The sequence below is a fragment of the Guillardia theta genome (genome assembly GCF_000315625.1).
Source record: "Guillardia theta CCMP2712 unplaced genomic scaffold GUITHscaffold_11, whole genome shotgun sequence".
In the NCBI taxonomy this organism is placed as follows: Eukaryota; class Cryptophyceae; order Pyrenomonadales; family Geminigeraceae; genus Guillardia; species Guillardia theta.
In genome coordinates this window covers 303,533-328,365 of record NW_005434663.1, presented here as the reverse complement: position 1 = coordinate 328,365, position 24,833 = coordinate 303,533, and the positions used below count along the sequence as shown (strand labels likewise).

The 24,833-nt window shown below is 53.7% G+C and overlaps 8 protein-coding genes across 8 annotated transcripts; 5 read left to right on the top strand and 3 right to left on the bottom strand.

The window, feature by feature from the left end:
- Window positions 1-38: 38 nt before the first annotated feature.
- GUITHDRAFT_102715 (hypothetical protein) lies at window positions 39-6,612 on the top strand (the record flags this gene model as incomplete). Its single annotated transcript, XM_005838371.1, has 29 exons — window positions 39-202; window positions 257-305; window positions 366-422; window positions 475-589; window positions 642-733; window positions 1,270-1,351; window positions 1,399-1,511; window positions 1,561-1,683; window positions 1,739-1,959; window positions 2,003-2,084; window positions 2,139-2,189; window positions 2,241-2,309; window positions 2,357-2,392; window positions 2,452-2,514; window positions 2,571-2,657; window positions 2,714-2,776; window positions 2,825-2,882; window positions 3,140-3,180; window positions 3,320-3,396; window positions 3,444-4,466; window positions 4,513-4,648; window positions 5,119-5,163; window positions 5,257-5,303; window positions 5,499-5,597; window positions 5,731-5,788; window positions 5,961-6,026; window positions 6,179-6,232; window positions 6,333-6,406; window positions 6,582-6,612. The coding sequence occupies 29 exons, from the start codon at window positions 39-41 to the stop codon at window positions 6,610-6,612; spliced, it is 3,276 nt and encodes a 1,091-aa protein (XP_005838428.1).
- Window positions 6,613-6,725: 113 nt separating this feature from the next.
- GUITHDRAFT_84989 (hypothetical protein) lies at window positions 6,726-8,245 on the top strand. Its single transcript, XM_005838370.1, has 2 exons — window positions 6,726-7,068; window positions 7,118-8,245. The coding sequence occupies exons 1-2, from the start codon at window positions 6,735-6,737 to the stop codon at window positions 8,161-8,163; spliced, it is 1,380 nt and encodes a 459-aa protein (XP_005838427.1). The 5' UTR covers window positions 6,726-6,734; the 3' UTR covers window positions 8,164-8,245.
- Window positions 8,246-9,495: 1,250 nt separating this feature from the next.
- On the top strand, window positions 9,496-10,907 carry GUITHDRAFT_134377 (hypothetical protein; the record flags this gene model as incomplete). The annotated part of the gene is made up of 4 exons (XM_005838369.1): window positions 9,496-10,239; window positions 10,317-10,628; window positions 10,671-10,782; window positions 10,828-10,907. The coding sequence occupies 4 exons, from the start codon at window positions 9,496-9,498 to the stop codon at window positions 10,905-10,907; spliced, it is 1,248 nt and encodes a 415-aa protein (XP_005838426.1).
- A 73-nt stretch (window positions 10,908-10,980) lies between these two features.
- On the bottom strand, window positions 10,981-11,779 carry GUITHDRAFT_150908 (hypothetical protein). Its single transcript, XM_005838368.1, has one exon. The coding sequence runs from the start codon at window positions 11,363-11,365 to the stop codon at window positions 11,108-11,110; it is 258 nt and encodes an 85-aa protein (XP_005838425.1). The 5' UTR covers window positions 11,366-11,779; the 3' UTR covers window positions 10,981-11,107.
- Window positions 11,780-13,303: 1,524 nt separating this feature from the next.
- On the top strand, window positions 13,304-13,924 carry GUITHDRAFT_134376 (hypothetical protein; the record flags this gene model as incomplete). The annotated part of the gene is made up of 6 exons (XM_005838367.1): window positions 13,304-13,318; window positions 13,373-13,423; window positions 13,472-13,543; window positions 13,600-13,725; window positions 13,784-13,813; window positions 13,901-13,924. The coding sequence occupies 6 exons, from the start codon at window positions 13,304-13,306 to the stop codon at window positions 13,922-13,924; spliced, it is 318 nt and encodes a 105-aa protein (XP_005838424.1).
- A 411-nt stretch (window positions 13,925-14,335) lies between these two features.
- Window positions 14,336-18,060, bottom strand: GUITHDRAFT_161523 (hypothetical protein). The gene is made up of 4 exons (XM_005838366.1): window positions 17,987-18,060; window positions 16,649-17,477; window positions 15,482-16,598; window positions 14,336-15,427 (listed from the first exon to the last, which is right to left on the bottom strand). The coding sequence occupies exons 1-4, from the start codon at window positions 18,045-18,047 to the stop codon at window positions 14,474-14,476; spliced, it is 2,961 nt and encodes a 986-aa protein (XP_005838423.1). The 5' UTR covers window positions 18,048-18,060; the 3' UTR covers window positions 14,336-14,473.
- A 1,843-nt stretch (window positions 18,061-19,903) lies between these two features.
- On the top strand, window positions 19,904-20,273 carry GUITHDRAFT_150906 (hypothetical protein; the record flags this gene model as incomplete). Its single annotated transcript, XM_005838365.1, has 1 exon — window positions 19,904-20,273. A coding segment is annotated over exon 1 (196 nt), but the record flags the coding sequence as incomplete, so codon positions are not given.
- Window positions 20,274-20,354: 81 nt separating this feature from the next.
- Window positions 20,355-24,802, bottom strand: GUITHDRAFT_134373 (hypothetical protein; the record flags this gene model as incomplete). Its single annotated transcript, XM_005838364.1, has 14 exons — window positions 20,355-20,540; window positions 20,585-20,650; window positions 20,700-20,817; window positions 20,867-21,566; window positions 21,612-21,800; window positions 21,846-22,308; window positions 22,353-22,598; window positions 22,744-22,834; window positions 22,884-23,313; window positions 23,366-23,411; window positions 23,466-23,549; window positions 23,607-23,660; window positions 23,683-23,943; window positions 23,987-24,802. The coding sequence occupies 14 exons, from the start codon at window positions 24,800-24,802 to the stop codon at window positions 20,355-20,357; spliced, it is 3,750 nt and encodes a 1,249-aa protein (XP_005838421.1).
- Window positions 24,803-24,833: the final 31 nt, after the last annotated feature.

Below are 24,833 nucleotides of genomic sequence, written 5' to 3'. Positions count from 1 at the left end.
CAGACCCGTGCTTGCAGTGCTCCTGAAGTACCTGGCTGATGCAAGCCAAGGCCCTCACCTGGGCTATGGTCAACGGCTATGTCTGTTCGGACTGCAGGCGAGGCATCGGCAGGTGGTGGAAGGTACTACTGACAAGAATGATAGCGAGTTCCTTTGGGCTTGTTCACAACGATCCGCCTGGAATCGTCTGCGAACTTGGACGGTGAATGAAATCTTTTAGGATTTCACCACTGATGATGGCAATGCTATGGTTCAGGATGTTGGCCTTACCTTATCCCATTCCTTGCGACAAATTGCCGAGACCAGTTGTTTGTTTCGGTGGAACTCTTATACCTTTTGGGAGCAAACTGATTGTCCAGCGTTAGGTGCAGAATGGTTCTAAACTGCAAGATGAGCTTTCGAGGTTGCTGCCAGCGAACATGGTATCCGAGTCATCCGCGTTATTCTTCGATACTTCTGACACATCCTTTGTAGATCGTCATGGAGGCAGACGAGCAGTACGAGGCGAGAACAAAGGATTCTCGATGCTTTAACCATTTCGAGTTGCCTCATGCTGAAAAGCTTCTCACCGACGGCTATCCCCTTGTTGGTATGGCTGATGATTGACTTCCCCCAATCGCTTTGTTGAGTTCTCGGGACAGGGACGTTCGTCTCATGCTTCCTGCCCCTCGGACATGTCAAATCCGTTACCCAAGACGAGCACTTCATCTCCACCTTTCGCAGCAGCCCCAAGGTGCGGCATCTCAGTGACTAGAAGTTTCACTTGTCTTAAGTTCTGACGCTTTCATACCAGTGGATCCGAGTCAACAGTCAACCTCTGAAGCCTTGAGATAGACGAGCTTGCGAGCTCTCAGTAGCTTCATCAATAAATCGTCAGGCTCAGCTCTTGTGCCGAATTTATCGAGTCACCTCAACTAGCCGCAGGCCCGGCCCGGGACTCCCGGCGGACTCGGGCCGCCGGGCCAGAAGTTACGATTTTTCGCCGGATACCATCCGGAGAGCAGAGATCGGGAACCTTCCAAGGACACCTCGCCATGGCGGCAAGGGGAAAGGAGCGGGATGAGGGGGGTGGGGGGAGAAGGAGCAGGGCAGGAAGAACTTGAAGCTGACAGTTCGTGTGTGTGAAAGTTGGTTGGCAACACAACTGGAGGGAGGAAGCAGCGCTCGTCACAGAGATCCAGGTGAAACAAGGGGTAAGAGGAGGCGAGGCCTGGAGTTTGCAGTCGTCAAGGTGAGTTTTCACTGCTGCGTGCTTGGAGTGCTGGAAAGCTTTTCATCCTTGAGTTGTTTGCGATGAAGATCCCTTACCTTTTGGGGCTCAGGTTCCTCCTTCCTGCAGCGGCCATGCAAGGTAGCCGAGTTGTCACGTGGTCGATGGAACTGAGACAATTTTCTCAGCCGGACATGCGTACACCGTCCAGGAAGTGGAGAATGCGGTGATATCTTTCTACACGAACCCGACGAATGTCGTGCAAGCAAACGCGTGGCTCGTGGAGTTCATGCAGACCAAGGTAATAGTGCTGCATGGCCTCGAGAGGTTCTGACAGCAAGGATTTCTAGTCGGCATGGGAAATTTCCATCGGGCTTTTGCAGTCCTCTCGGCAGGAGGTCAAGTTCTTTGCTGCCAACACGCTCCACCAAAAGATGAAGAACGACTCAGAAGATCTCTCCACCGAATTCTCTGTAAACAGCTTCCATGAGAGCTTTGGGCTTAGCATGCTAACTGCAAGCTCACCAGTCACATCTGCTCAATGCCATCCTCGTCTTCCTCAACACAGCATCAGCCGGAAACCCCCAGATCCTAACCAAGATCTCGCTTGCTCTGGTGGAGCTGGGGCTGCAGCTGACCAAGACAGAAGGGCAGCTGAAGGCCATGATGCTTGACAACCCCAACTTCCTGTCGTTGCAGCCTGAGATAGCGCTCGAGTTCTTCTTGCTGCTCCCTCAGGAGTGGGACAGGTCGGCGATAAGACATCTGCCGTCATTGCTGATCAGCACACAGGTGGAGCGTCACGAGGGCCAGGCAGGACAAGGCGTTGGGGGAGCTTGCGCAGCTTCTATCCCATGTGGTCGCGCTGCTGCAGGTTTGGGAACCTCCGTGAGGATCGCAATGGTGACTCGTTGACTGATTACGATAGTCGATCCTCGCCATGTCGAACCGAGAGGACTTGATGAAGAGAAGCCTGCAGGTCTTGAAGGCGCAGGAGGTTCAAGTGCCATGTTGACACCAAGTTGGCCAGGCCCTGTCAGGGTGGTGCAAGTTCGGGCTGACCCTCTCGAACCTCAAGGAGCTCCCAATCTACCCGATGGTTGTCTGTCTTGCTGTGCTCTCAACGTCGGTGACCTCTCCTCCCAGGTGAAGCAACTCACCTCCTCTCCTGTCGTTGGGAAGGTGAGTGCGACGGCGAGTCGGTGGAGCCTGCCTGCCTGACCTCTGCCATGGCGGTGCAGGAGGCTCTCGAGCTGTTCGAGTCGGCTGTTGTGAATGAGACGCATCCGCCGGAGCCGGAGCAGGTGCAGGAAGCAGCAGGAGGGAACGTGGGCAGGAGCCGCTGACTGCTGGGGGGCAGGTGATACTCGAGGTGGTAGCAGACATGGCGCAGCTACAGCCGCTGCTTCACAACGCCATCATGTCAAACAACGACTCGTTCTGCGATGTGAGGCTGGAGAGCTCTCTCCTGCCCCTTGCAGCTGACGCAGTGGACATGGGCAGGGGTTCTGCAACCTTGGAAGGGCCCTAATGCTGAGGAGACCATCGCTGATGGCCAGCGGGAAGGTGGGGAATATGCTCAGACATATGGCGAATACTGAGTATGATGGATAGGGAGAGACCCTTGCGATAGCCAACGTGATGCTGGAGCTTTGTGCACACAAGAACAGAGGTGATAACTGCCGAAACTTCCTCTGCAACCCCAGTGCTCGTCCCCTACCATGCTGACCCATGTACCTCCACTCTCTTCTCTCATGATATTTCGTAATCTTTCCGACCTTGACCTTCACTCCTGTATGCATCTTCTCTCTTCATAAAGACGGAGTATCCCTCCATCTTTGGTGTTTTTTACTTGAGTGAGCACCCTGAGATGTACGACTTCCGATGCTCACTGTTTGTTCGGAGCTGAACTTGACGAATTCACAACAGGGATATCAGAAGTGTCGATGGAATATTTCGATGACTTGCAGGTATTCATAACCTCATTACCATTCCACTCCTTGCTTTCACTCCCTTTCTTCTTTGTGTTGAACCTCCTTTCCATCAAGGAATCTCTTTTCATTATGGAATCTCCTGCCTCCACATTGACTCTCCTTCTTCTTCTGGCAGACTGTGGAGATGGTAGAAAGGCATGAGTTCCTTCAGAAACAGATCTTCTCCTCCCTCTCCGAGCTTTTGGCCACACGGTGATTCGGCAATCGAGTGCACGTGCGAAAGTGACGAACTTGGGCAGATGCGCTTTATATCCAGCAGACTGCGAGGACTGGGACAGCGGGGATACAGACGACTTCAACATGTACAGGAGGAGGGTCGAGGACGCACTGCAGAACTGCTCTGTCTGCCTGCAAGCAGACAACCTGGGGATCTTGTGCTCGCTCCTCGCCAAGCACCAGAACAACAGCTGGCAGGTGGTAGAGGGGATCCTTTTCGCGGTCTCCTGCATTGGAGGGGAGCTCACGACTCTGACGGGGAACGCTGAGAGACAAGCTGTGCTAGCGGGAGTGACGAACTTGCTGACTCACTTCATCTTCACCCGCTCCATCCCGCAGCACAAGCTGGTCATCGCCTCGTCCCTCAAGGTCATAGAGAACTACTCGAGGTGCCTCACGCAGAATCCTTCCCTGCTGAGCCCCTCCCTCGAGTACGTCCTCCCCTCTCTCGTCAACCCCGACACGTGCGAGTACGGAGCTCGGGCCTTCCGGGAGGTCTGCTCCAGGGGATGTCTCCACCTCCGCGACCCGGCGTTGGTGCAGCAGCTGGTTCAGGGCATCGTGAGCGAGATGAACAGGATCCCTCGGGAGATCCTGCAGGACGTGGTGGAGAGTCTGGGCAGAGTGATCGCTGTGCTCGAAGTGCCTGCGATCGAAACGAACCTCGATATCCTTATGGCCCCCTTCCTCTCTCGCCTCGCTGACATCCTCGATCAGACCGGCTCCAACCCTGGGTTCGTGAAGGCGAGCGTGCTGGTGGAGGCGGCTTCCTGCATCCACTTGGTGGGAGCGACGGTGAGGTTCTTGGAGGTGGGGGAAGAGCAGCTCTCGGCCTGCCCTCAACGTCCTCACCCCGTCGTCTCCGTCATTTCCAAGGCCTGGGAAGTTCTCGAGGCGTTTGGAAATCGGTTCGGGGGGGACAGCAGCATAGCAGAAGCAATCAGCTGCTCCTTCATACGGGCGATCAAACAGGCGAAGCTCAGGACCCAACCAGCAGTAGAGAATCTCTTCCAGTTGACAACGTCGCTCTTTCGCAGCTCGCACAGGTGGGGAGAGAAGCTAGTGGGAAGGAGCGCCTGAGCATGATGACAGCGAGAAGTGTCTCGAGTTCGCTCAAGAAGCTGTCGAGATCTTCGGGGGCATCGAAGGAGCTTCGCGGGTGTTCGGCGAGTTGTTCAATCAGCTCAGCCATGTCAAGTTTGAGATAGCTCAGAGCAAAGGACACGAGGTGTTCGATTGTTTCCTCCTCCCTGAAACTCAAGACCTTGCCATCATCTCCCCTCCTGAGATCCATCTTCTCCTCCCTTCCGCTCTTCTCATTTCCGCTCTCTGTTCTGCTCTCCTCCCTCCTCTCCCTCTCTCCTCCTCCCCTCCTCCCCTCCTCCCCTCCTCTCTCCTCCTCTTGACACTCTCAACTTCCTATTCTCTTTTTCGCACTCCCGTCTTTCCCTCCTTGCCACCTCCACTTTCATTCTTGCTCACCATTGTTTACAGTCGAATCCAGATCTCACCACCTGCTTCTTCAACATGTGTCATCGATACCTCATCTTCTGCCCTGAGGCAATTCCTCCTCCTCCTCGCTCGCTTCCGGCTCACCAAATCGTTCCAGGCCATCGTCTCTCAACCCTCCTTTCAAACAACTCTACAGGTCCATCGTCCCACTTGTTTTTCCACCTCGTTGAAATCTGCCATTTTCAGTTGGCACTTGTCACTGTGATGATGAGGGAGAAATATCCCGTGCAGGTGAAAGTTCGCTGCCGCAACTTCTGTCCTCCCTTTTCTTCTCCCTCCCACCTTCATCTTGCTCCCCTTGCACATGATGACGCTGACCTGCAGGCTGTGCTGAGCTTCTTTGAGCGCGTAGTCAACACGAGCAGCCCCTAGTAACGCTTCCAGTCCCCTCACCTGACCTCTCCCGTCCTCTCGTTTCCTCCAATCTTCTCTTCTCATTGATTCTCCTCACTTCTTTGCAGTCCTTTCCTCTCGCCTCTCGCATATCTCTTTTCTTCACTCTCCTCAAACACCTTTCCCCTGCCATCTTCGCTCCTACTTCGTCTCCTCTCCTGAAGTGCCTGCAGCTTTGAAAACTTCCTGTCTCATTGGTTCGAAGCCAACGGCTCGTCCCTCGTCCAGAACTTGGTCATCGCTCTGGCTGAAACGGCACCGAAGGAAGCTATGTGAGACTTGAGGAGGAGGAGGAGGAGGAGGCAGGGGAGCAAGGGGCTGAGAGCGAGAGCGGGGAGGAGGAGGAGGAGGAGGAGGAGGAGGAGGAGGAGGAGAGATCGTCACTTCCTCTCACTACTTTGTTAGGGTACGACTTGCCCACCTTCTGTTCCACCTCAACGCCAAGTTTGGCTCCGTGCATCAGGTTCCACCTCTTCCCTCACTCCCGACCCCTCCCTGAATCCCTTGCTTCCCGCTTATCTCTACTCCTGCATCCGCTACTCGTCCCCATTTCCCCCTTGTCGCCCTCCTCTCCCTCTGATCGTCATCTTCGCCCTCGCCATGGTCCTGCAAGCCCTCACGCTCTCTTTCTGTAGACTTGGCTGCAGAACTCTCTCTTCGGGCCCTCTTTTCCTGCAAAAGACATCGATGAAGACACCAAGGTAATGTCCGTCCTCTCCTCCTCCGCTCCTGATCCTCTTCCTCTCCTCCTCCGCTCCTGATCCTCTTCCTCTCCTCTCCTCCGCTTCCTATCGTCCTCCGGTCCTCCTCCGCTCCTTGTCCTCCTCTCCGTCGCCTCTGATCTTCTCTGTAGAAGCAGTTCCTCAGTGGCAACATGAATGTCGAGCGAAATCCCCGGCGCTACCAGGTCAGCTCCATTCCCTCCTTGCCTAGCCCATCCCTTGTGCGATCGATCCTTCGTCCCTCCTTCCTACATCCCGTTCATGTAGCCTCATAAGCATCGGCAGGCGCTCATCGATGACTTCGCCAACATCTGTCGGCGGCAGCAGACATGCGACGCGTTGGTAGCCTACCAGATGTCGTGAGACGATCGTCAACAGTAGTCATACAACTGGTCCTCGCGTTGGTAGTAGCTATCAGTAAATCATAATTTCCGGCGGTTCAAGTTTCTAGCCTCGGACATACTCTGATCTGGTATAGTCACAGTGATTTACTCAAAGTTTTAGAGGAGGCTTGACCCTGACACTGTCGCACAGGCCGTACGGCGAGAAGAGAAAAGACTCATAGTGATACTCATTTGCGGCCCGGTGAGTGACGGTGATCGCCGGTCACGTTCCGTTATTAATTGCATGGCATCGGTTACTTGATCAGAGTGGGGATGAGGGAACTGCGAGGTGTCAGAAGCCGCGATGGACGCAGCCAAGTCACTCGGTCTCTTCCTACGCGCGTCGCCGACGCCCTACCAGATGGTGGAGACAGCATCGAACATGCTTGTGCGAGCAGGCTTCAAGAGACTGCCAGAGGACGACGTGTGGAAGCTTCAAGGACAAGCTGCGGCCCCGGGCAAGTACTTCTACATCAGGGCCGCCAGTACCATCGTGGCCTTTGCAGTGAGCGCAGCCATGGAGAAGGGAAGTGGATACAAGATTGTCGGAGCCCACACAGACAGCCCTGTACTGAAGGTCAAGCCTGTGTCGAAGAAGAATGCGTCTGGATACATGCAGCTTGGAGTCGAATGCTACGGTGAGGAGTGTTTTGTTGGCATAGGACATCTGACCCCCCCGGTCTGCAGGAGGTGGACTTTGGCATACTTGGCTCGACAGGGAGTTGTCCTTGGCAGGGTGTGCGATTGTGGAGGAGAATGGAGTGTACAGGAGGAAGCTTGTCCACATGAAGAGGCCTGTCCTCCGCATTCCCAGTTTGTGCATTCATCTGCAGACTGCCGATGAGCGAGCAAAGCTCGATCTCAACAAGGAGACCCACCTCGTACCTATCCTTGCCATGGTGAATGAGGAGTTGAACAAGACCTCGGCGGAGGGAGCAGACTCCCGCCATGCTCCAGAACTGCTGTCGGCTCTTGCGGAGGAGCTTGGTTGCACGGCAGCAGCCATCAAGGATCTTGACCTGACCCTGTATGACACTCAACCTGAACAGATCTGGGGCCTCAAGAACGAGTTCCTCAGCTCTCCCAGGCTGGACAATCAGGCCCACTGCTTCACCGCCTTGGAGGCCCTGGTCAGTTACACCAGCAGTCCCGAGTTCAACAAAGATCCTTACGTGTCCGCCGTCGTTTGCTTCGACCACGAGGAGGTTGGCTCCACCAGTGCGCATGGCGCTGGTAGCCCGATCATCAAGGAGCTGGTCGAGCGCGTGAACAACTGGTATCACTCGGAACACTTAGTGGAGCACAACAAGATTGCCCTTCAGAAATCCTTTATAATCTCAGCTGACGTGGCTCATGCCGTGCACCCCAACTATGCCAGCAAGCACGAGTCCAACCATGGGCCCCTGCTCAACAAGGGAACTGTGATCAAGACGAACACCAACCAGCGGTATGCCACTAGCGTCACCACCGGCTTCGTCATCAGAGAGCTCGCAAGGCGTGCGGGGATCAACGTGCAGGAGTTCGTGGTGCGGAACGACTGTCCTTGCGGAAGCACTATCGGGCCGATCGTTGCGGCTAGCACTGGAATCAGCACCGTTGATGTTGGGATTCCGTCTTTGAGCATGCACAGCATCAGGGAAACCATCGGAGTCCACGATGTTGAGAACAGCATCAAGCTGTTCAGCTCCTTCTTCGTCAACTACAACGACATCATTGGAAACTGTGAGTTCTGAAGGAGAGAATGTTGGGTGACCAACAAAGGTCACGTAGAATCATCTGATGGTGAGAAGAGAGTTGTTGTTATGAACATCTGTCTCAAAAAATGCATCTTCCTTCAAGGTTTCAACTAACCATTTTAAACTCTCCATTCACCTGGTGCTTGGTCGCCCCAAGAATGATGCTACATACAATACAACTGACAACAACACCCCACAAGTCCATCAAGACCTGCACTCACGTCATCAGCTGCATCTTCTTCCCACCTGTCCCTCAACACCCACCTGCACTGCAGCGCCAGAGTGCACTGGGTCTTGCCCGCAGTAGATCATCAGGAAGGGCAAACCTGCGGGACTCCGTCACTTTCACCGTCGAGGAAACACGATCAAAACATCGAACCTGCACCGATGATGATAGATGTGATGACGATGATTGAGCAGCTGATAGAAATAGCACAAGCGTTCAAAATCCCTCCATAGAATGCGTAAACCCTAACCCACGCCACCATTGCCATGATCAAACCCAACCACAGCGAGACTTGCATTTGATGCCACAGCGTCTTTCTCCAGCAGACTGTCTCTCCCGAAGAGATGTCCTTGATTGTTTTCATCGCCGATTGAGCTCCAGCATTCCCCCCGGCACCGACCAGCATCGTCAGGAAGAGCGTCAGAACTATGTGCTCTTTGACTAAGGCTGAGTAGAAGTTGAGTACGAACGAAGACCCCGACTGCATAAGGAGGAGGATCAACAGCCATCTCCCACGTGAAAAGACTTCATTCATCACAGACGAGTGAAGAAATCTCTTGAAACTGGCTGTCCACCTAGAGTTCGTTCTGATGACAATCACGTCAGACTGTCGTACTACGCGCAATACAAGTAGAGTACCCGTTGAAAAAGAGCATGGCCTTGGCATGCCTGGCGCTTGAATGAAGATCCGATACCATCGTCTCCTCTTCCATTACAAGAAACACCAGCCTCTTCCTTCTCCTCCTCCCTCTCCTCCTCCTGTCACAAGATCCCACACCTCGTTCAACCAGCTCAGCGCCTCGTCACGGTAGTTCTCTCGGCGGCAGCCTTCTTCCCCAACACTAAGAGACAGTGCCTCTGACCATCCTCTCCCCTTCCTCCTTGAAGACGATCCCTCCTCAAGTCTCCTGCTCCATCGCCTCTCCTCTTGTCTCCCCTTCCATGCCCGTCACCCCCTCCATGTGGCGGCCAGCTATTACCATGGCACCGTTACGCATGGATAACGGTCAGTACTTTACATGGCCCGGGGGGCTGCAAATATCTTTTAGCTTACGATTTTCTATTTATCTTATTTAGCTTATCAATCGTATTGCGCCCCAAGAATGAGCGTAGCGCAGGAAGGGAAGGCATTCCGGGTCAGGACGCGGGGAGGAGGGGGGAGCAGGTGGAGAGTCTCAGGGCTGGTGATCGAAGAGCTGATAGGGGAAGGAGCCTATGGTCACGTTTGTAGGGGAAGAGAGAAAGGAGGGGAGCAAGTTGCCGTGAAGAAGATTTTCACCCCGACCGTGCTGCTTCGGAGGAGGGCGATGGTGGAGGTGGCGGCGATGAGAGCAATGCAGGAGCACCCGAACATTGTGACTCTGAGAAGTGTGCGGAGAGAGGGGACGAAGCACGGAGGTGGGGAACAAGGCTGCAAGCCGCTGATGGAGATGTACCTCCTTATGGAGCTCTGCTCTTGCACGCTCCTGGAGTTCCTGGTGGGAGAGGAGTCCGAGACGCTCCTGAGGGAAGAAGCAGAGGGCTTGAGTTTACAGCTGATAGATGGCGTCTCGTTCATGCATTCTTGTTCTATCTACCATGGTGACCTCAACTCCAAAAACATCCTTCTGAAGAGGAGCCTGGCAGGATGCATGTCTTCCTTGCGGGTATGCGACTTCGGCATGGCAGGAAGTGTCAGGCAAGGTGGAAAGAAGACGAAGCAGCTTGAATTCAAAGAAGAAAATCAGAGCACATGCGATGCTATGGAAAGCTCTTCCACCATGTACCCAATCGTGCGACCCTCTAGGCAATACAGGCCGCCTGAAATACTGCTGAATGCTCGTGAAGGATACGAACAAGAATCCGATGTAATGATCTCCTTCATCTTGTGATTCCTGATGCTTGAAGAGACATTCGAAACTGAATTTTGCTGTGATTATCGAAGGTGTGGGCCGTTGGCTGCCTTCTCGTCGACCTGTCGAGGTGTGTCTTACCAGCCCAAGCAGCTTTCCGAAAGCCTCTCGTCGATGAGATCTCAGTTGTCGTGAGCTCCAGGGATTCGGAGGCTTGCATCGTGACAGAAGGTGTCCTTCGAGAGCTGCAGCATGTGCTGCACCCTGTTGGAGTATCAGTATCGGACGACCTCCTCGGAAAGCCGACGGTTCATGTGTTGGACTCTTTTCGATCACACCCTAAGCACGAGAGAGAGGGCTGCAGATTCATCCCCGACGAAATGAGAGGATCATGGATCTTTCAGGTCTCGTAGACCATGCATTGCTCAAGCACTGAAGCAAGATAGGTTGCGCCGAGTTTGTTGCGTCCCCACCCCGAGCGACGACCGTCGATGGGCGGGATCTTTGATGGCATTTCCGGAGATGCTGTTAAGATGGCTCGTGCAGCCGTGAAAGCAGGTGAGAATCTGCGATATGAATTCATAGATGTGACTGAGGGATAAGATGATGTCGCCGTAAGACTCCTTGGGGAGATTCAGGAAGGGCCAACGGAGAGCTGCGTCCGTTGGATCTTCGGAGACTGAGGCGTTCCAGCTTGCCTCCTGCAGGCCAGACCAAGAGCACGAGTTTGTCCCCCCCCCCCCTGAAGGAAGGCTCTAGATATGCGATACGTGGACTCGATTTTTGCTGTCAGAGGGCCAAGCTTGACTGGGACCAATGCAGGTTACCGGAGGCCAAAGTATGAGATTTTTTTTTGTATCATTCTTTAGTGGTGTTAGATATCTCATTCTCTGAACCAGGCAACAACGACAGGACGAGAATGTGGGATCAACGATACATCACAATGATATCTCGATAGCTCGGGCTTGCCAATCTGACGAAGAGCCTCGGAATATCTCATGCGATAGCAGGTACTTTGATGATGTTTTGAAGTTCGTATACCGAGCTCTCTTCTCTGAGCCTCAGTGTCCCAGTTGCATGTGATGCGACATCGTGCCCGGAGGACGTTTGAACGTTGACGTCTGTACACTCTCTCATCCATGGAAGGGCTTCAGGGAGCAGAATTAAGGGGGACACTGAACCGTCGTCGGAATGCTGCGCGAAAGCCTCGAGAGAACTAGTAGTAGTAGCACTCGTGATCGCTCAGCGGAGTCAGGATGCTGGGGTATTCCAGTACACCTCGTATGACACGAAAAGACTCGAAACCCAGTCATTGCAAGCGCAGCAGCCTATCCGATCAAAAGACGTGACGAGTGCTCGCGTGACTGAGTCACAATTCAACGACCCCCTTATCATCCCTGCACTGGACCCCCACGAGGGCGGGTCGGGTAGTTGTCTGCCAAACCAAATAATTGCCCAATATAGGTACTGTGATATCAAGAATGTCAGCAGGCAGCGCCTGGTAAAGTTCGTAGTCAAACCAGTATGGTGGTACATTCAAAGCTCTCGTACAGTGGTACTACTGTGTCTCGTAAATTTGGTACCTCGGCACGCAGCTGACACGAAAAACAACGTTCTAGCCTCAAGACCCGAACTGCTTCGGATGGTACCCGGAGCCTCCGGTGTGATCAGACTACCTCTTGGAGACCCCCGTCTCCTACCAACTTCCGAGTGACATGGTCGCTTTACTCGAGTCAGGGGCCTCGATTTTCTAATTCCGTTGTTAAGAACCTTTTACCTGCCCCCCTGGTACCCAAGTGGCGCCGTCCTGGCGCCAGTCACCCTACCTTATCTTAAAGGCCCCCCTCTAGGACCGGTCCTATGGGGGTGGGGTCACACCGTAGCTGCACACGACTATTGTTTTTAACTTAACTTTGAATAAACGACCATGGTCATCTCAGGGGTTCCACCCCCCACCCCCCCTTTGAACTGTTTCCGGCTGACTCTCGGTGGGGTCATCCGGACGGTCTCACTGCCACGAGAGCCTCCTTGCTGATCGACGGAACTTCGGAACCATCTGACCCCAAGGGGGTACCCGGTTGGATTACCCCACCCCCTCGCACGTCGACTGACCCCTCGGACTACCAGGTGAAAGAGGCCGTTACTACCGGGGGTGGATTAGCTAGGTTTGACCACCCCTCCCGGGCCTCCTTTTGGCGGCAGGCGGTTCAGGCACGAAAGGCAACGAAGCGACCGTCATTAGTACCCCACCCCTTAAATGCCTGACACGAACACTGGATAAGGGGGGTAGTACAATGTGAATCCGCGAACAAAGGAAAAGAGGCTGGATCAAGGAGACTTCGGCTAATTGAGAACGATTTGAGTTAAATTAGCCAATATATCAGTTAACTTAACACAAAACTGCCAAATGGCGAAGAGATAACTTCACTGGTGGGCCCCGCGGACAACGCCAAGGGGTGGGTGGCTCTCGGACTGGGGGTGGATCACGATACCAGGGGTAGTCATTTTCTAGGTGAGCGAACTCTTTAGTAAAAGGGGGTAGTAATGGGTAGATAGAGGGGGTAGGTCAATTCTTTTTCTTTTGGACCTGGTGGGTAAAATTAAAAAATGGAGAGGTAGGGTATCGAAGAGGGTGGTAGGGGTTAAAGCGATGCAGGGGTAAAGGTGGGGACCAGGGGTACTACCGGGTAGGGCAGAGTAGGGCCGGGGGTACACCAGTACCGCATGCAGTATTTGTACTGACCAGTGTAGGAAATGTACCACAAGATTCTGACTCAATTCTCAGATACTACCATAGTCTCAACTGTGTTCCCCCTTTGTACTGAATCTTGCTACGGTAGGATATTGCAGTAGAAAATCTCGACGGTAGGGCGCGGTTGTGTCTTTACTACAGGGATGTGTTCCAAGGGGGCGGGAACGTCAAATAGCCTCGGAGCCCCGGTCGAGGAGCCGGACAAGGAGGAGGAGGAACGAGGAGAGCGGGAGAAGTCGGACGGCAGCAAGAAAACTCGGAGTCAGTGTGAGAGGGCCAGTGAGAGGAAGGACTGAAGGACAAGGCATCAAAGAAGGGAGGAGTACCATGGCAATCATAGGGGTAAGCGCATCGTCGAGATAGAAAGGCTCGCCTCCTCTGATTTGTCTTGTGCAGGAATCAGCTCCAAAGATCTGGGCGCAAGAGCGATACTTCCACAAGGACGTGGTAATCAAATGGTAGTGGAATATTGTTACCCTTACACATTGTCACCAGCATCATATGCAATTGAAGCAGCACACGCCTAGCAAATTGCACGTCCGAAATGGCGCTGAGCAACATGCAGTGGTAAGAAAGCATATCCTGTTCCTCCTCTCTAGTTTCCATTGATGGGCCCTGTGAAGGTCAAAGACGAAGTTTCACCCAAATCGAGTTCGCATGCGAGAAGCAACGGAGACTTCGACGATGTCGAGAATGTGCAATCATTGATGACACCACGACTTGCAAAGACCGAGCAGCTGTGGGAGGAGGTGTTGAGGTACATCCCATCACTCAATTCCTGACCTCCGTCTCATGTATGCAATGCAGGATCTTTCAGAAAGAAGGTATGATAGAGAGGTTAGAAGGGCTGCTCGTTCCCCTCGACGAGATGAAGTATTCTTTCACTTGCTCTTGTTCGGATCAACCAGACTTACCGGCCGGCAGGACCGGAACTGTGCCTTGCGATGACTTCATCAATGCAATCACTCGGAGTCAACTGCTTCCTCTTCGTCTTTCGCAGTTTCTGCGAGATCAACGTAATAATCGTGTTGTTTTCCTCTCCTCCTTGTGCCCTGACGATGGTGCTACAGGACTGAGCAAAGGCAGCAAGACAGTAGATTACCTTACTCTCTTGGAGCGACTGAAGATCGAGAGGAACAGGTCCGACTTTCTTTTGTCTTCTTGTCTTGTGCTGATCCAGCTGTTGCAGGAAGTTGGGATCTTTGCAACGTGCGAGAGACGTGTTCCGCAAGGGCCTCATGCGCTGGCAGAAGAACTTGCTGTGGAAACATTTCGTTCGCTGGAGCGATGCGTGTGGCCCTGGAACAGATATCGTCTAGAGGGTCATCACCAGAAAGGTCCTTTAAGGTAGTCGAAAGTGTATGATGAAAGTTTACATTACAACAAAAAGAATCAGTACATGTGACTCATTGCGCCGCGAGCTCGCGTTAACTGTGCAAGAACTGGTATGAAAAAGAAGATCTACCCTAGCTTAACGTTATACCCTCACTTGATGTCCTAGACCCCCATCAGCTGCTCGGCGAAGGATTTAGGATCTGCGAATGTGAGGGAGTTGTAGACAGTGCTGGTCATTCCCTTGCAAGAGTCCGGGATCACGCAGACCTCTTGGTTGGGCATCAACACGAAGTCGATGGACAAGTTTACCTTCGTCCTCAGATCCCAGTTCAACAAAGCGACCTGATCCCGCGTCATCCCCATCCGCTTTGCCACGGTGCCGATCGTGTCTTGCTTCAAGGCGCGGTACAAGTGACCAACATTGATCACTTCACCCTCATCCGGCAAGAAGTCGGGATGCCTGATCTGACTGTTGAGACTCCACAAGTTCATCCAGTTGTTGGTGAAGATTGTTGCAATCTCTTGCAGCTGCTGCCCCCGCCTGACGGTATAAACACATCTCCTCACCGTCAACGTCACACATAGTGTGGCCACGTTCCTTTGCGGCTGCTCGAGAGAGCATCCCATGCCATGATCAACCGCCGAGAAACAGATCAGGTCCGAGAATGCTCCCATGTCATGCGACGGGACCCACGAGAACTGGCTAGTTGACGTTACCAAGTTCTGAGATGTCGTCACATTGTTGACTACTTTCGGCGACAAGACAGCGTAGCGCGGCAGATTGTTGCCCATAATACTAAGGGAAGCCAGCATATTGTGCTCGAACGCCGTCACCTCGAACTGGAAGAGTTTTCCCATTGTGAGGGTGTAGGAATCTTGTGGTAAGCTGTAGAATTGAGGAGGCGGGCTTGCGACTACCTCGATCTTGACGCACTGCATGGGGGACGGGATTGCAGCAACATTCGGGCCCTCACAATCGACGGCACTCACGCAGATGACGTGGCTTCCGATGTCTTTGCGGCAAGGAGTCCAAGAAGCCTCGAGGATGGAGCTGTTCCCCTGGTTGATCAGATTCAACTGCAAGCCCTGGATGGATGTCGAGTTTGCGAAGCTCACCTGCCGAGAAGCGTCAGAGACAAACAAGGAGGCAGCAAGTTCACGTGCACGTACCGTTGATTGTTCACCCGGACCAACAATATCTGCGCCATAAAACTCCATAACAAAACTGTATCCAGCAACAATCTGAATGGATGACGGGTAAGAAAAGCTTGTCACGTCCTTCAACTGCGTCATGTTCGGCCAATAAATGAAATTCCCGTCCCAAGGCATCAGCCTAGCCGCGACATACAGCGCTGGGATGTAAGAGTTTCCGGCATAATCTGTGCTTGCACCGAGCTTGTATGCATTCAAAGTGCTGTTGTAAGTAGCGTTTACGACCTGGATTAAGAAGTCGAGTGGTGCGCGGCCGGTGCCATTGCTGAACGACAGCATCATGGACGCTTGATAGAACCCAGGACCTTTGACAGGGTTCACATGCACTCTCGATGAGCTCATGGACATTATCCCCATCGCGTCGATCGCAGTCTCCCACATCATTGCCCCCGTATCGTCCGTATTCACAGTCACCACTGCCGTCGCGGTAGCAAGAGTCCACGGCTGATTGCCTGTAGGATACACCGGATACATCTGCGAGACTGTACATTGCATGCCTGCCGCTGAAGCTGGGCACGTGTAGTCCATGCTATAGAGCAACATGAGCGCAGCATTGGAGATATAGTTGTACTGATTAATTTGGATCGATGTAGGGTTTCCCAAGAAGCCTTCTCTGTCCAAAGTGAGCGAGATCTTCATGAACTCTTGAATCTGAACTTGAGTTCTGAATCCGTTCCACACTCTCCACTCGTCCAGCTGGCCAGAGAGGTACAATCCGCTCTGGCCTCCAGCTGCTGCGGCACTGCATGGGCAATATCCAAATTGAAGATCGAGAACAATCGATCCGCAACTTCCCCCACCACAACTTGGGACACACATCAATTTTGAGGTGCGAGAGTTGTCAACAGTAAACACAGTCACGCCATTCACGTACACCTCGTATTCAACAGTATTGGTTGACGACGTGCAGCAGGACAAAGTTGAGCCTGAGCATGGCTTGTGGACCCTTACAACAGTAATGTGAACCCATTGCATGGTGACATTTCTACCAATCACAAACGTTGAGGTGTAAGAAGTCGTGTCAGTAAGGCTCTCATGCCCGACCTTGACATGAGTAGAATTGATATGTACAAACCTGGCAAGATGTGAGTACAAGGTACCGGAAGGCTCAAATTGAAAGCTTACATCGTAGCTCTTCCCGTCGATGAGTTCGAGCTCGAGAAAACATATCCCCCACTTTCCTGGGTGATCATCACCCAACCTTCAACCGTGATGGCTGAATTCGGCAGCTGGGCCGTTAAAAGATCGATCAGACAGGCCTTCCCAGAGCTCTGCTGACTGTCGCAGACAGCGCCATCAGCCGAGATTGCGGTCACTGACAGCTTGGAATGCTGGCTGGCCTCAAAGGCTGCTGCGTTACCCACGTTGTACGGGGGCGTCACCTGCCATTCTCCGTTCTCCCCACTTGCCACAGGAAGTGAGAAGGAGGTGCAGTTGCTGGGCTGCGGTGTGCTGAAGTCACACACCACAGTGACGTAGGGGAGCGTCACGGCCTTCACAGACCTCCACACTTGGATCAGGTTCACTTCAGTCTTCAAGGCATACGCGAGGTTCGCGTTGTTCTTCACCGCCCCCGTCCGGCAGCACCCCAGCAGCTGTGCGTTCCATGGTTTCCCCCCGTTGGTCGGAGTGGCGTACGAGTGCGAGAGCCTGACCTCACCTTGCAGCCAGTCCTCAGACAGCGACACGTCGGTCACCACCATCTTGAGGTTCTGCGCGACAGTGGAGTCTCCGAAGAGAAACTCCGGCGGCTCCTTCCCCTGAAGGTAGACCGCATCTCCAACTGCCGCGCTCTGGTATGCTGCCACTGAGATGCTCCTCTTCACCGCGATGATGATAACAAAGTCAACCGAATTGGCAGCCGTCCTTGTCCAATAAATGTGACCGTAGAGGAAGCTCCCCTTCAAGGGGTCCCCGCTGGTTGGCACCATCGAGCGACACTCAAAGGATGAAACTGCGAAAAATCTCAGAGTGCCGGCTTTGATAGCAGCAAGAAAGGGGCTAAAGACAACCACAGCAACAAATCATTTGCATGAGGAAAGAAACGAGAGTAGGACCAAACTCAGGTCAGGACGAAATACAGCACAAGGTGCAAGATAGCAGATGGCAGACAGGGTCACAAACAAGGACTTAGACGAGCAAGCATGGTTCTCAAGCCACCATGGATCGTGAAATCGTGAAATTTCGAACTTAATCAATCAGATTCATCTCAGGAGATTTTTGGAGAATCTCAGATGATATATCATATGATTTGCTCGGACAGGAATCTTTGTTTCCATTTTCTCAAAAGACCTTCTCCTTGAACGTTTCCACACACATCTTTCTAGCCAGAAACGCTACCAGCCAGTTCACTGAACTCCCCTGCCGGCTTTCCTCTCCCCTCATTTTGACTACTTTTCTCCCCTCCCCTCCTCAGATCTCTGACACATCTTCCTCTTCCTTTTCCTCTGTATCATATCTCACCATAATTCGCCATCATCGCCGCCAGCGCTGCCAGCAGCAGCAGCTTCGCCATTGTCGCCATCACGCCATGTCCTTCGCTCTCAAGAGGTATGGGGTCAACGCATTCTTTCAGTTCACTACCCCCCGTCGACCACTCAATTTTGCACCCCTACCCCCTAATCATCTTCAAGTTATGAGAATAGTGGGGTAGTCACCTCCTTCAGGGTCATGGAGTACCGGTACCTTGACAGCGTTCCAAGTACAACAATTCATGCTTGGCTACCCCACATATCATGCTTTCTTGAAAGGGGTACGATACCGGTTAACCCCGCGGCTCTTCATACCATGCTGGTTCGGCAGCTGTTGCTGCCATGCATGAGCGGCGCTCTCCTTGTCCTCCTTGTCCTCCTTCACTCCTCTTCTCGCCCTCCTCTGACTTCTTCTCTCGTCACTTCTGCTGAGATCGACTTCATCACCCAGGCTGAGCAGCAGGACGGTTCCACCAAGGGCCTCTCCTTCAAGAACGACGATGGGCATACCGCTATGTGGAATGCAGCGGCGGATGACGAGAAGGCGTCCAGCATGGGCAAGAAAGTTGCACGACGAGTTGCAGCATCGCCTGCAGACGGACAGAGATACATGTACGGCTATCCCCGCTTCTATGCTCATTCCATGGGCTGGGTCCAGGACTACAACGACGGAAGGGACCAGTTTGGGCTTCCGAAGCGCAAAGCGCATGCAGCGCAGCTGAGCGTCTCTTCTCCTCAGGTTTCTCAGGTTCTCCTCCAGAAGAGCCCTGGATACCCCCAGCTTTCTGCCCAGCAGAAGGCCAAGGCCCTTGCTGAGGTGCAGGCGTGGGAGACCAGGGAACTTCGCAAGTCGTTCCCTGACCCCAGCGCTGCTGCAGCGAAGAAGGCAGCAGCGCAAGTTTGGCGCAAGAGGGTGGTGAAGAAGCAGGTGCCAAGCACTTCCACCAAGTCTCGCATGCAGAAGCTGTGGAATGCTGCGCACAACGACGAGATCACCCTGAGAAACATCGGGCACCTGCATCCCTCGGACATGGACGAGATCGCGAGAAAGTCGCCTGAGTTCAAGACCCGGCGCAAACATGCACACATAACCAGCAAGATGCACATGGACTACGAGCCCTTGAAGTGGATGCACGAGCAGGGTGAGCCGGGTGCGGTCAAGCACCACAAGGTGGCGCTGGCACCGGTGAAGGCGGCAAGGTTCCAGCAGCTGTGGAACGCGGCAGCCAACGACGATCACTTCACTGGGTTCAAGGAGAGCCACGGAGGTTACCATCCCATCCAGTGGCTGTCGAAGCAGAAAGACGACGCTGAGATGCACAACTGGGTGTCTAACCCCTCCCCGAGCCTCCACCGCACCTTTCGCACCGACGCTGATCACGAGAGGAACTACCAGGGGTCTTACGTCAAGGACAACAGCATCGGAGTGCAGATCGAGAACCTCAAGGCGCCTGAGACCATGTTGGCTCAGATCCCCGCGGCTCAGGCCGTCCTGACCCAGAGTCTGAGCAGCAGCTCCGATGACGCAATGATCAAGGAGCTCGATGACCTAAGGGACATGGCCTTCACTGCCTACGGAAACCTCCCTCAAGATGCTCCAGAGCACATGAGATACATCGCAGCTGGGGACTACGAGGCGCTGAAGAAGTACCTCGACGAGGTCGCGGCTCAGGCCACTGGCATCCCTCGTGGGAACAGCACTGGCAACAGCACGTCCACGGCAACTAAGTCTCAGATCGGGATGCTCAAGGGCCAGACGGAATCGAGGGACATCTCCGAGCTTGTGTTGGCTCTTGACAGAGGTATCTCTGAGCCGCTCACCGCCTTGAAGCGCAAGTTGGCTGCTGCCCACGACCAAGTCTCTAAGACCAACTTGGTCGTCAGCGCTCTCAATCAAGCTCGCTTGAATACTGAGCAGATCCTCTCCGACCCCAAGGCCGCTCACATGGCCGCCGAGCAAGACATCTCTGCAGCTGAGAGGAGGGAGATCTCGTTGGAGAGAGCTGAGGAGCGGGAGATCGATCAGACCATGCAGCCCAGCCTTCGCCTGTCTGTCCCGGCTGGCTCGTTGGGAGGCGCCTCGGGGGTTGTTCTCGATGAGGAGCCGTACGTGGAGGACTTCGAGCCTGTGTATGAGGTGAACTGATGGACTTGAGGCGTTACACGGGGCGTTGTTGGACGTTACACTAGACGTTGAATGAGTAAGCGCTGAATCTCGGTGATTGGTTGAAGAGTAGGGAATCGCGCCAAGTTTGTTGATATTTTATTGAAGCCAATTAACAAGATTCTTTATACAGGAAATTCAATTATCTTCATCTACATTACAACTAGCGCCAGGTGTTGGTTTCCCCCGTTAATTCTCAAAGTCCCAAGTCGTTGAGCAGCAGCTCCAGAGATTCGTCCCCTTTCCTCCCCTTCGCCCCCTCCCTCTCCTCCTTTGCCTCTCTCTTGCTCGCATGTTCTGCGACGGCCTCCTCAAGCCCCCCTTCTCCCCTTCTCCCCCTGATCTCTCTCACAAGATCCCATCCCTCCTCCGCATGCACCCACTGCAGGACAAGTCAATTGAGCCGCAAGCAGCAGCGAGTCAGACCTTGCGAGCCAGGTGACCGCGGAAGACTCTCTGCACATGAACAGCAGCAGCTCTCCTTGTCCTCTCCTGCCATCCCTGAGTCATCATGGGAAGAGCAGCAGCAGGCAAGTCTCACCTCGCTGAAAGTTCCTTTCGAAGTCCCTGCCTCTTCCCACCCACTCCTGACTCCTCGAAACTGTGTCGCCAGCTCCTCCTCTCTCTCTGTCTCCTGCTGTTGCTGCGCTCCTGTCCGCCTGAGCATGAACAAGTCAGAGATCGATCGGCCTTGTCCAAGGGACAGACCGCTTGTTCCGCCTCGCTGGGAGGGGACGGAGAGCGAGCCTCGTAGATTGCGACGATGCCCGCGAAGACGTGTCCGAAAGCTCTGCCATCCCCTCCTCCCGTACGGGATCAGAGTTCTTCCTCGCGCTCGGACCGAGTGATGCGTCCCCCCACGGGCTCCTTCCCTCAGGTCTGAGGCTGTCTGTGGCCACTGGTGTGCTCCATGCCTGTTCCGACGCGCTCATAACGGGAGTGAAGGAAGTGCCGGAGCGGAAGAAGTGAGTGCCAGAAGAATCTTTCGACTTGTTGGCCAGAATTCGCAGAGACGCGGATAGTGCGTGGATCTCATCCACATCCTCCTGCGGTGACGACCATGCTGCTGGGAACTTGGACGGAACTCTCAAGGTGGTCGATGGCAGCGGAGGCTTGGCGTGGACGAGCAGGTGGTGTGCAGGTTTGCTGCGAGGCCACTTGCTGTCTTCGTCGATGGAGTCAAGACCGATCTCGGGAAGACCGAAGAAGGTCTTGCTGCTCTCCTGACTCTCTGCGCGGTCAACTCCCGCTCGACTCGCCCTCGCTCCATCCTCAACCTTGGCCTCCTCCTTCCCCCCCTTCACGGCGCTTGCTTCTAGTCTCGCCAGACGCTGCTCAAGCTCCTGCTCCCGCTGTTTTGCCTTCTGCAGCTCCTCGCTCAATGCGCGGGTCTGTTCCATCAGGATACCTGAAGCAGGTTGTGAGCTCAGAGTCCCCCAAGAGCCGGGAATACCTTTCGTGTCCAGCTCGTCGCCGTCACTCTCCTCAGCTTCTTCTATGAAAGCGTCTCTATAGTGCCCTTGCGAACTCGTCTCAGGGCCCTCAGCGTCTACGAAGCCCTCCTCCCCCTTTGAAGATTCGCGGCTCGTGAGCCTGTGCTGTCCACTGTCTGCTGGTCGTACTCGATCCTTGCTGGTTGTGCCTGCGTCGAGTCTCAGGTGACACATGGGAGGCAGGGATAGGGAACCTGGAGCAGGCTGCACGAGGCTTCTCTTCAAGCCTTCCTCGTCCTTCTCGAGGCCCTTGTCCTTGTGACTTCTGTCCCTCTGGCTCTGAAACCGACCAGGACGACGAGAGGGAGCGGACTGCGGCCTTGAGGCGTGAGAGTTGCTCGAGATGGAGCCGAACGAGACTCCAGCAGAAAGGGGACGGCTGGACGGGTTCCTCTTCTCCTTCATTGCCGAGTTCTGAGAGTGGCCCGAGAGCTTGCTGCTCATCTCCTTGACAACATCAGAGCTCTCGTACTTCATCGCCCTCCCTTCGTTCCCATTCCTTGCATTCACCACCGATGGCTCATCGTCGTCATCGCCCGACAGGTACTCGTAGGCATCGCCTTCATCAGACGCGCTGCTCAGCACTAGGAGATCTTCCCTGTCCTCCTGGTGCATCCTGTCTCGACCTGCTGTCCGCGGTCTTGCAGTTTTGCGAGACTGCGCAGGATGTCAGTCGAGTTGAGTGCTGATGTGGGAGTCACCTGTCGAGCTCGACTGGCTGGCTCAGGAGCTCCGTTGGCTGGCCGAGCCGCTGAGAGCGGGCGATTCTTGTTGATGAGATCAGCGTCTTGCGAGTCATCGTTGGCACACGCCACGTCGAAGTCACAAGACTCATCGTGCCTGTCCCCTTCATGTTTCTTGCTCGCTCCCGGCAGCGCTGATTCTGCATCCGACTCAGCCTCCGCGTCCCCTTCAACATTTTCGTATTCTCCTGCCAATTGAATCAGCTGCAACACAAGAGGTTGGACTGAAGGTACCAGCATCAGTCGAAGATGGGTCGGTCATCGCCAGCAGTTCTTCACGGTCATCGTCAGCCATTCTCTCCCTGCCGGCTGTCCGGGGTCGTGCTGTCTTGCGTGAGTGCCTCCTTACTTTGCTCGGCTCCTCTCGGATAAGACTTTCGCTCGATTCATCTTCGGCCAGTGGGAGTCTAGCAGCAGAGAGTGGCCTCTTTCCCTTTTCCCTGTTTCAGCACAATTCACAATCCTGTTGCAGAGATGGAGTAGTCCTACCTGCTCGATGAAGAGTCGGGTGATTTCTCTCGTTTCTTTACTTCCTTGGAGTGTGATGGATCGTCGTTTCTTGAGTCATCAGGATCCAGTCTGTGTTGCTCGTTCACTGCCCCTGCCTTGATGTGCCAATCGATGTTTGAATCGTAGGCAAAACTGTTCTTCTGCACTTCTGCTGAACTTGCATCAACAAAATTGGTGGTCGGACTGGGGTCCTTCCGTCCTGCATTTGCATACTTGATATCTCTATCGCCATCTCGATTAATTTTCGCATCCGAGGAACCGCTCGGAGTTCGATTTGCACGCGACTTCTTGGGTGACCTCGCTTCCTCAATCCCAACGTTCGAGCCGAGGGCAGGCTTTGCTACATATGCCTGAGAAGGAGCTTTGCTTGGTTTTGGATTTCCCCGGTGCAAGAGATGTTTCTCCATGGCTACTTTGAAACACAAAAATTAACCCCTGTGAAACAGACAATCTATGAATACCAGTGCTGTTCCGAGAGTCCACAGAGTCATCATCGACTGCATTTGCCTGCAAGGAACACACTCATCGATTAAAGAACCGATTCCTCGACAAGAAACTCACGTGAAAGGAATTTTGAGCAGACGTCAAGGCAAGTCTCAGTTTCCCTGCAAGGCTAGACTTATCCAATCCTTGGACTTCCAACACCTGAACCGCATCGTGTCAGGAGGGTCCCATCGCAGTGGAAAATCAAAATCAAACTACATTCAGTGCGCTCTGATACGACCGAATGGCATCCTCGTACCGATTCAAGTATTCCTGGAAATTCGTCAACCTTGACCTTGTACTGGAGGAATAGTGAAACCTGTTCCACAGCGATGTTGTGGTAAGCTATTGCCAGCATGGAAGCCCGATCGGTTCTCTCGGACCCATGTCCTTTTACTTCTGGTTTGCGAGACTGGACGTCCAGATACTTCAATGCTTCGGTCGCACAGTTGAGGGCATTCAGATGTTTGCCCAGGAGCGAGTAAACCGCACATAGGTTGAGGAAGGTTGAACCACGAGACGAGACTTCTCCGATTCGTTCTTCTATGTCATGAGCCTGCGCATACGTCAACTTACATGAGAGCTCATTCCGACCTGACCTGACGTAACCACTTCAACGCCTCCATGGGCATTCCTTCACGACGGAAATAGCAACCCAGGTTGTTATACGTCAAAGCCTTCAAGCTCTCTAGATCTACAGAGCCTTCAAAATCCGAAATCACCATTTGAGCACATTGCAGCAGAATGAATGCAATGGAATTTTCTCCTCTTTGCAGATTGACCATCGCCCTCGAATTGTAAAGTCTTCCTAGTTTCTCGCTGGTTTGCAATGCCTGCTTTGAACGTGATCCGAACGTGTTGGCGAGATGCCTCAACTGTTCTTCGACCTCTAAAAGACTTTGTTTGTCGCTGGTGTCACCAAAATGAGCAAGCTTTGACATTCGATCGGAGCCTTTGAAACCCGCAGAGTCCATCTCTTTCCCTCGAGCATCACGGTGTAGAGCAGTTTCATCCGGATCCCAGGCAGCTTTCGTTGTGGTCTTGGGCCCGATCATCCACAGCTGGTGGCGGCCACTGGTCTTCGATGAGTTCAGACTTGCATTTTTCAGCCTGCTGCTCGTGGACGATGCAGATGACGAGGCACGACTGCTTGCATAATACGGGTTCAGGATCTTCTCTGCCTTTGCTGTGTCTGTCAGTCGCATTCCCCTTGGAGCTTCCGAGGCCCTGGAGCTGTCGGATTCAGAGATCAAATTGGATTGGTTCCCGGAAAATGTTGCACCAAAGCGCAGAACCCCTGCAGAAGATGGACGACCGCCATCGCGTCCCGACCTCCCAATCCTGCTTTTCTCCACTGCAGAGACTGGCCGGCTCTTGTTCGCTCGACCAGAGGTGTTGACATAAATTTGGGCCATCCTCGCAAAGTCGGAACAGAGACTTGAGCGA